A 9,823-nucleotide genomic window follows, 5' to 3' on the forward strand; every position below is an offset into this window, starting at 1 on the left:
TTTACATGTACTCTTTATTCATGGAAAGGCCTCATCAAAGTTGGATCTTATGTAGTGCCTCATCCTATGCAAGTCAAAATAAGACGTGGTCTCGATTTGAGAAGTTTTCTTGCAGTTGTAGTCCATGCTCTCAAATACACTTAGACCAGAAGGGGTTCACTAACACTGCTCTTTTCTTGACGATCTGGTCGATTCAGCTTTGTACTAACATCTTCAAAGAACCGAGAACAGAATGTAAGGCACTCCTCCGAGATATATCCCTCTGCTATTGAACCTTCTGGGCATGCTTTGTTCCTCACATAGCCTTTGAGGGTACGCAGGTACCTCTCAACTGGATATATTCATCTATAGCAAACAGGGCCTCCAAGTCCAGCCTCCCAAACAATATGAACTAGTAACTGCATCATAATATCAAAAAATGCTGGAGGGATTATCATCTCAAGTCGATAAAGGGTCTGTCCAATCGAATTGTTAAGTTCTTCAATTTCAGAATCCTCAAGCTCCTTTGAACATATTGAGTTAAAAAACCTCATGAGCTCGATCAATAGGATCACTACATCTTTCAGGCAATATGTGGCGTACCACTAAGGGTAAGAGTTTTTGTAATATAACTTGGTAGTCATGACTTTTAAGTCTAGCAACCTTGCAACCATCGACATCAACACATCTCTTGATATTAGAGTCATAACCATCGGGCATCTTAACACCTTCTAGAAATTTGCATAGAATTTTCTTTTTAGAATCACCAAACGAGTACAATGTTGGTGGCAATATTTACCTTTCTCGGGCAATGGATGTTGATCCTTTCTTATACCCAATTCTTGCAGATCAAGTCAAGCCTTCTCACTATCCTTACATTTACCTACTAAACCAAGCAAAGTCCCAAGCAAGCTCTCACAAATATTCTTCTCGATATGCATCACATCTAGATTATGGCGTATAAGCAATGATCCCCGGTAAGGAACTCTTCTTCCTCCAGTTGTGCCATCTAGTATCGCAGCGCGTCTCGAGCTCTGCTGCCGGATCTCACGCCGCTCCACGTGCCCCCGTGCCTCCGAGCACGCGTGGCTCCCGATGCTCCAGCGACGAACAACGTCGTTCCCTCACCACCGGCTAGGTCTGCTCCCCGCATTAGAGCCGTGGCCGGTCGGGAATGCCTCGTTACGCCACCTCCTTGCCACTAGCCGGGACCAGCCTGCCACGGTACGCCCTTGCTGGCCTACCCTGCCTGCCGCACTGTGGTCAGCCACCCCCTACCCTAGCCAAACCACACCGTCAGGGCCATAGCAGCCCACGCTAGACTGTGCCGCCCCAACATCGGGGCCAGCCATCCCACACCCCAGCTAGACCGCGTTCAGGTGAGAAATGGGAAGGAAGCTAGGGTACAAGTGAGAAATGGGAAGGAGTAAGGCAGGCCCACCACTCACGCTCCGTGTCCGCGGAGTAAAATCCAGATTAGGGTGAGGAAGGAAGTGTTCGGTCACGAAGTAAAATCCAGATAATAAAACGAATGAACAACGAAACTTGCGTAAATTAGAAAGAAACATGTGAGCTTCTCTTGGCATCGGTCTACACAATAAAGAATGCGAGAACATTCAAATTCTCTCTACACTTTTCCGAAGAAAGAGGCACCACTACATGAATTCACCATCTACAAGAAGGGTATGAGATCGCTTCTGGTCTTGACCACCCGGAAGATCAGACACTTCCCCCCTTGATCAACAAGTCCAGAGTTCAACTGACCGTCATGAAATGTATAATCTTTTTGCTCCTTATTTTAAAGGGGCTAGATACTTCCATCTGCTTACCAAAGTTGAGTTTTCTCCCTGATCATGTTTGAAATGGGTTGCCAGCCCACCAGCCACGGCTTCCTACTTGTGGGGACTGCAAAGTTGAGCTCAAACATCTCTTTGCTGATGTTGCCACCCTCACAGAATCCAACCAGCCGGGCCACCAGATCCGCGCTCTCCTCGATGTGCACCTGATCGTTCGGGTCAGTCCAGAGCTTGTTCACAAGCTGCAGCTTTCTCTGCTTAGCATCGAGGGGGACCTGCCATTTAATGAAGAGGCGCTCCCGCTCTTCATCTGTTAGCCTTGACCCCATCCTTCTTGCAAGAAATTCCCGCTCATTCCTCAATGCCTTGATACTGTGCAAAGGTAAAACAAAACGAAAGGTGAGTTAGATCCAGACAGAAAATAAACAACCAGTATCTATGTCATGATTGCACTTTCAGTCATGACTAAGGGACACAGCAATGCTTCACTATGGCTAAAGGTCATGTAAACTTCAGCACTAGTTTTTCTTCCTGCTAGAACCAATTGCCATGATTGGTAAAACTCAGAAAACAAACAGCATGTTAGATACTAGTCAGTTACCTGGAGACAAGCGAAACTGCAGTGTCATCACCAGCTGCAGGGCTTGCATCACCGACCTCAGCAAAGTGTTGTTGCAACCATGTCAGTCTTCTTACTTCAACTTCGATGTATATCTGATCAGCCCTATCTCCCCTGAATAACAGGTAGAACTGTGTCCTATGAATGATAGATACATGGCAGAGATCCCACAATTGAATAATGTGCTGCATCTGCTCCTTGAATAATCTGTCCCATGAATCAGGAGTGTCCTGTAGAGGCCCAGAATTATCCTCTTCCAAGTCATCATTTGACTTTCCTTCATTAGATTCCAACTCCAAGACCTGTGAAAGATTATAAAAGAATCAGATTTTAGCAGAATGAAAACAGAACAATTTTCCAGGGATAACATCATTTTTATGTGTCCAAGATCAGGTGAGGTCAGAACCTGGCAGACTAGCAGCTGCTTTTGGTACTGAAGTTTTGCAACTCGTTCCTTCAATTCAGTCACATAAGCTCTGATGCTCCTCACGTTTTCCTCTGCCGCATTTTGAAACATCCGCTGCATCTTTTTCATATTCACTGAGCTGGATCGCCTATAGCGTGGTGTTTCATCACGTGATGATATATCTCCATCTTCACTCTTGGTGGGAGTAGCCTTTTCTGATCCTTCAACAGACACAGTGTCACCTTCTGGGGCCCTGTTCTCAACTTCTGATTCTGAAGGCCTACTAGAAGAGTGGGGAGAGCAAGGTGCTCTTAGAAGATTTGCTCTGTTTATGTTGTTGCTCACACCCAGTGGAAGAAGCATTCTCTTCTTCTTCTTTGATCTGTTGGACTTTGGGGTAGTCTCATTACATGGCATGGCAACATTTGGAAGTGACATCACCAATCTGTCAATAGAACGTTGCACATTTTCTAACTTTGCCTCGAGTTTGGCAATATCATTGTCTTGCATATGAAGTCTAGAGATCTCATCTTTCAAATCAGATCCATTTGCTTCATCTGTAATCATCTCCACGTCTCCGTTCTCAGACCTAACAGCTTGCATCTCCCTGATTTCTGCCTGAAGTTTAGCAATAGTTTCTGCAGCATCCTGGTTGCCATGCTTGTGGCATTGAACTTCTTTGTGAAGTACTTCAATGGCGCGGTTTGCTTCAACCTCAAGCTGTTGCTGCAGCTGCTCCAGCTTGCGGATTTCATGTTTTAACACGAATGGAGCAGTAGATGATTGCCTAATCGAGCTCCTCATCTTAATTTTGTTACTTGGCTCTAATGATCCCGAAAATGTGAGGCACTTTCGGGCTTTTTGTGGTGAGTCAAAAGGATTCCACCCCTGCAAGAATAGAGTGGAATTCAAAGGGTTAGCTAATGGTAAAAAAGAGAAGTTCTGGATGAGCAAAGGCAGATTCTTACTGGCTGGTGATCACCCTTCTTCTTCCGCAGTTCTTCGAGCTCTGACTGTGCATTATCTCTCTGTTTCCTGAGTTCCTCTATTTCAACTTCCATCTACAGAATTCACTGGTTAGATCATTAAAAAAGGTAACATTTTTAAGTATTCAATGAACTCTTGAAAGCCTATGAGACCGTTAGAGACATTACCTGTCTAATCTTCCTGTCCTTTTCCATTATGAGGATATCAGAAGAGGAGGCACGGTCAGGGGTTCTCAGCTCTGCTTCTAGTCTAGCAACTTCTGTCTGAAGGTGCTTCACCAATTGCTTATCTGATACAACCTGTATGAAAAATGTATTGATGAGTTGTTCATTGATGTTTTTTCAACAATAAGGCACAAAGAAATGTTGACTCAGAATCACAACTCACAACCCTTACCATATTAACTTTTGCAGTATTTGTGACCTCTTTTGCACAGGTTGCAAAGAATAGAGTATTTCTAGATTGTTCTACATGTGTCAGAGCTGGGCTCATAGTACAGATGATTGCTGTTCTTGCGTTTCCACCCAAAGAAAGCTGTAAAATACGTGTCAGCTTTGAATCCCTGTAGGGTATGTGTCCACTTCGCTTCTCTGAACTGCAATTGAAATTTACAATTAGGTTTCATTTCCAAATAAAGATGTATATTTGTTGCTAGAATTTTCTATTCAAAACAAGAAACAATGCATGTCTTTCTAGCTCATATAATCTGAATGCTTTACGATTGCAGAAACTGTATGCGTTGCAAAAGAAGACTCAGCCAACTTTTCCTGCTACTTGGGATTTGGATGTACGAATTTGTAATGCAGAATAGCAGAAACGTTCAAGAATACCGAGAGTTCTTTAAACCACAATGAATACCTGACCAGTAACTATTTCTTCAACATGAGCAATTCAGGAAGGACTGAAAAAGTCATTTTCAATCCATTGTGCTTATACCAAATATGCAAAAAAACAGTTTTTGGGAGAGGCACTACACTTTTGTTTATTCTAAAGTAGAACTTATCTCTACATTGTTGACGGTCCACTTATACAAGGAAACTGTATAGCAGTTATTTTAACACGATATGCTGTTTAACGTGTGAGATATTATCTTTCATTAAACCTTAAGTTATAGATTGTTGAAGGTCAAACTTGAACACAATTGAATATAACAGCAAATCAGTTAATATGCAGTAGTCATCTAGGGGTTTTTGCTCAGCGAGATGAATTCATGGACCAGCAATATGCAAAAGTCATCTAGAAGTTATACCAAAACTGGAGCATAACTGCTTAACGTATCCCCCACACATTTCAAAAACCATCCTCCAGTTTTGGCTTTCAGTGATTTAAGCCAACAGATCAACGAATTGCGTTCTTAAAAGAAAGATTGCACTACCATGAGACAAACAAATTATAAGTTTTTCCAGACATGCTAACTGACTTGCTAGATAGCAATTGGAACAATAAGAAAACAGTATGTTAGCAGAATGTATTTCATCTGATACATTTTTTGTTAGCACATCATCCATGTGCACTCATCTATGAATTTGTTGTGACCTAAGTTACACCCATTAAACTTGAACACATCCAACATATAATAACTAGAACTAAGAGTAAACTAATAACAAAACTAATACAGTTAATGCAGAGTTCATCGGATGCATTTCAACAGCAGAAATCTTCAACATTACACTTTCTAGATGAATGCAGAGAAAAGTCACTCGTACCTTAGCTTTCTGATGACAGTAGTCAAAGTCAACAAGCTGCGATTTATATGGCAACCCTCTTTCAACCTTGCACCTATGGCATGTGTTTGTGCAGCTCGTTCACTTCCAGCAAGGTCAACAAAATTCTGCAAACAGAGCCAGCAATTATTCAAATTATGAATTCAGCATACCAATATCCAAAACTAAAAGTAGGAAAGTATGCTTACCAGGTTAGCAACAAAAGATTTAACACATCCTGACACTTCCCGGAGCCTGCTCTCGAGTGTCTGGATAAACAAATACACCACAAAAGATTAATACTTTCCTCACCATGTTTTTTCTTGGAATGACTCCATGTAAACAGCATACATACCAGCCTAATGATTTGGTGAGAACGTGAACTAGTGTCATTTAGTGCTGTCTCCCCAACCTGTCTTTGTTCTGCAATCATTTGGAAGAGTGTTAAAGTGATTAGCTCGATTCATTTCCTTTTTTACAGTATTTATTATTTACCTTCACAGATGCTGATTAGATGCCTCAGATGTTGGCTGTCCTTAGCAATTTCTTCTTGCAACTTCTCCACGATGGTTCCTTTCTGTACAACAGAAAATATTATCATTTAGATCACTATAGCATCAAAATTTTGTTGGGCATTGTATAAACCAAGTCAGTTGTAAACAAACCTCAGGATCATCTAACAACCGAAGGGGGGCAGAGTCAGGTCGTAGAAGATCCTTCACAATCTCATTGTATATTTCCATAGCAGATATTTTGATAACAAATTCCCTCTCAGGAGTCTAAACAAGAAAAATAATGTGTTATAATACTTAATATGGGCATGTTAGGAAGCAATCATCCATAACAGTACAAAAGCATTGACATCCTCAGATTTACAAAACTCACATTATCTATGTGCCTATAAATATCATTGACAGCACTCTCTGTAACACCTCTCATCGTGAATGTTTTACCACTGCTGGTTTGCCCATATGCAAAAATGGTGGCTGCAAAACAAACACAAGGTAAGGGGTCACTTGCAGATGATCATTTCACTACAACCAACATACAAACTGGCCTTAACCTACCATTAATGCCTGTCAATGCAGACATTGCAACATCCTTAGCTCCCTCTTCATAGACTACATCTGTTTGGCAAGCTGGCCCAAAAACCTTATCTGGAGGGACATAAAGACATTGATTAGTTGCAAACAGATTTTCTTGAGCTGCATTGTTCATGAATTGATAATTCAATACTACCAAAAGTATAAGAGGTTGGTGCAGCCCGGTCCTGTGGGGGGCCCTTGTACAAGATTGTCTGGCTATCAGCGCATTCCCATGCTACTTCATCCTTCACAGCCAGCTCCTTCTTGCTTAAGGGCCGCACCCTCACTGTAACAAAGATCTTCTCCTCCTTGGCCCTTGAGCTGCCACCAGGAGTTGACATTGGTGTGCGCTCACCCTTTGATGCAGGAGTGCTTGGTGGTCTTGATGCACCCATTTTATAATCTCGCTGTATAATCTAAAAAACAAATTCCTGGAATTGAACAAGGAACTGGAGGCCTTCTCACAAAATTCGTGTGGAAAATAGACACTGGATCTGCTGAAATGCAACAATGGTCAAGGGTAATTTTTCATAGTCACATGAATGTAACAAACAAATTTCACCATTGATCATAAACACAAATGCTGACAAACTAGTAAAGACATTTTCTAAAACGTGCCCCTTACATAGTTCTATCCAAATAAATAAATGTTTATTTTCTACCATCGGAAATAAATTACAAGCATTAGTTTGCCACTTTATTATTGCGCAGGGATCTACAGACCAAACGATCAAATGTGGCACAAAATGGAAACCCAGTAATAGAGAAAAGAAAATGCAGCTCTGATTTCCGTTTATCCATGCAAGTACACATGCAACGAACAAAGCAATTTCCCTGTAATAGTGGTTTGGATTGTTCATGTCATGTAACAAGCACCATTTTGATTCCGTGCAATGTACACGAGAAATTGCTAATTTCAAATCTCGCAATGCCCCCAACGGAAACTGTATTTAAAACTCCAGACTGATCCGACCCTTCTCAGAATGGGCAACACCGAAACCCCGGGAGATGCGTCGACGGTAGTAAGTGGGATTTACGTATGGAAACCCGAATCGAAGAACTACTGTTACCAAAAATAAGAAATCCCGCAAGCGACCAGCCGCAGATAAACTACCTTCCTTTCTAGAACAAATCTACCCAAAACGAACCAAACGAATTTCCTAATCTGCGCCGCACCCCCGCCACTGAGAAAACCGGCGGAAACTTCTCCGCCTGCACGGGTGCTGCCCAGCCCGCGTCGACCACAGGAGTAGATCGGCCGGCGGATGCTAGGGCCCACCCCGCCGGACACGACAGCTCCGCCGGCTGAAGGCGGCAAGCCGTGGAACCAACGGCCGTGGGAGGAAACGAGGGATTCGAGAAGAGGGGAGGAGGAGGAAAAGCAGAGAAGCCACTCACCAGAGCGGCCGGGTAGGGGAGGGCGATCCGGCCGAGCAGCCCCCAGGCGCGCGCAACAAGGAGGCCGGCGGGGAGGCCGAGTGCCGCGGGCCGCGCTGCCGACGGTGCGCGTGCGCTTGCGGCGAGAGGAGGAGCCGTTTGCTTGCTCTGGTGGATGGGCTGGGTCGAGGTGGTGCACGGTGCTGCTCTCTTTCTCTCTCTACTTGTACCGTTTGAATTCGCCGGCTCGTTGCCGTGGAGAGGAGAGAGACTAGAGAGCGAGCAACAGAGGGAGAGAGAGGAGCGAGGAAAAATAATTCGAGGGAGCGGAGCGGGTGGTGCTGTTGGCGTGAAGCGACAAGCGAGTCTTGGGGCTGAGCAACGGCTAGTTTGGAAGGCGTCAACCAAAGCCATTTGTTGCCGGGGCGGATGCTCGGCTGTCTGGCTGCAGGTGGGCCACCATAGGGGAGTTCTGGGCATGGACCCACGAGTCGGTGAGTGACGGTTTATGATAGGCTTTGAATTTGCCTGTGATTGAAGGGGAGTTCCGCCGGTATGTGTCCCCAGGAGTGGGTACACCGTACACTGCACACGGGGAACTAGTGGAGAATAGGGAGTGTTGAGCTGGGTCGATCATTCCGTTGTTCAACGGTGGTGACCCTAGTTTTGAATTTGTTTTATGAGCTAAGTGTGTTTAATGCACTGTTTAAATTCAGAAAAACATGGCGCGCGTGACTCTGCACTTATTGCTAATTAATATGAGCTTTTTTATTTTAATATTTGTAGGACACAAGCTTTTTAATACATTTTTACGCATTCTATACGAGGAATTGCTTCAACAAGTCTTTCTACCGGCTCACGCCATCACCATCACACATGTTGGTCCTACTCTTATGTGACTTGGTCGCATAACCAAGCCATACTCTTATGGGGGTAGGCTCTTCCATCTACAGGTATGGGATTCAAGACAAAAAAAAATTAGAGCACCGCGTTCTCAAGATTAGTCTATAGTACATAAGATGCCACCCATGCCTCCCGACCCTACCCCCTCGGTCCTGCACCGCCACCAACTGGCGAGGCCAGATCCGGCCGCGCTGCCACAGATCCACCGTGCCCAGCAGCCCTCACAACCCACCCACCACCAGATCTGCCAACCCACAAGTTCCCCTTTCTCCTCCTAGGTCCAACACTGGAGGGAGCGCTTCTACGACGAATCCCCTCTACCGCCGCCCCCCATGGCCAGCCACACCCCCACGACATAGAATGGGTGCCTGCATCACCGGATCTGGCGGTGACGTCACCGGATCGGACACCCACCTTCACGGAGGTCTTCAGGAGGGCCTTCACTGTGCCGCACCAACCTCACCCAGGCCGCTCCGTCCAAGCATTCACTGCACAGGGCTAGCCTCCACACCACCGGCCTCCTTCGGCATTTACTTCACCCACAAGACTCTGGGGACACGACAAGTTGTTCGCTCTGTACAAAACTCTGGAGCACCACCTAGAGAAGGAACGGAAGATGCGCACTGATAGAGAAGTTGATTTGGTGAATACCATGACGACCCTTCGAGATCACGAGGCTAAGCTGGTGGCCACCAAGCTTGCTCTGAAGGAGCTGACAGAAGCCGCTCAGCCCATCGCAGCTATGGTGGAGCCCCCGGTGGAAGGCGTAGAGCCCTACCCACTGGTGGAGATACTCAAGAAGGTACTCGTGAAGATAACCGGAAGATGGCAAAGTCCGTCTCAAAGCAGCTGTTGGCGATGGTGAAGTCCTTCTACCCGCAAGCTGACTTGGGTCCAGTTGCGCAGGGGATTGCCCAAGACTGTTTTGATGAGCAGTTTCAACAGTACCTGCGAGAGGTGACTCCTAT

At 45.0% G+C, this 9,823-nt stretch overlaps 1 protein-coding gene across 1 annotated transcript; it reads right to left on the minus strand.

The window, feature by feature from the left end:
• Positions 1-1,511: 1,511 nt before the first annotated feature.
• Positions 1,512-8,270, minus strand: LOC117857859 (kinesin-like protein KIN-7A). Its single transcript, XM_034740752.2, has 15 exons — positions 7,974-8,270; positions 6,730-7,069; positions 6,558-6,647; positions 6,376-6,476; positions 6,156-6,269; positions 5,986-6,067; positions 5,846-5,913; positions 5,700-5,759; positions 5,494-5,618; positions 4,184-4,382; positions 3,955-4,086; positions 3,769-3,861; positions 2,801-3,688; positions 2,377-2,696; positions 1,512-2,147 (listed from the first exon to the last, which is right to left on the minus strand). The coding sequence occupies exons 2-15, from the start codon at positions 6,968-6,970 to the stop codon at positions 1,805-1,807; spliced, it is 2,856 nt and encodes a 951-aa protein (XP_034596643.1). The 5' UTR covers positions 6,971-7,069; positions 7,974-8,270; the 3' UTR covers positions 1,512-1,804.
• Positions 8,271-9,823: the final 1,553 nt, after the last annotated feature.

This window comes from Setaria viridis, chromosome 5 (assembly GCF_005286985.2).
Source record: "Setaria viridis chromosome 5, Setaria_viridis_v4.0, whole genome shotgun sequence".
Taxonomy (NCBI): Eukaryota; Viridiplantae; Streptophyta; class Magnoliopsida; order Poales; family Poaceae; genus Setaria; species Setaria viridis.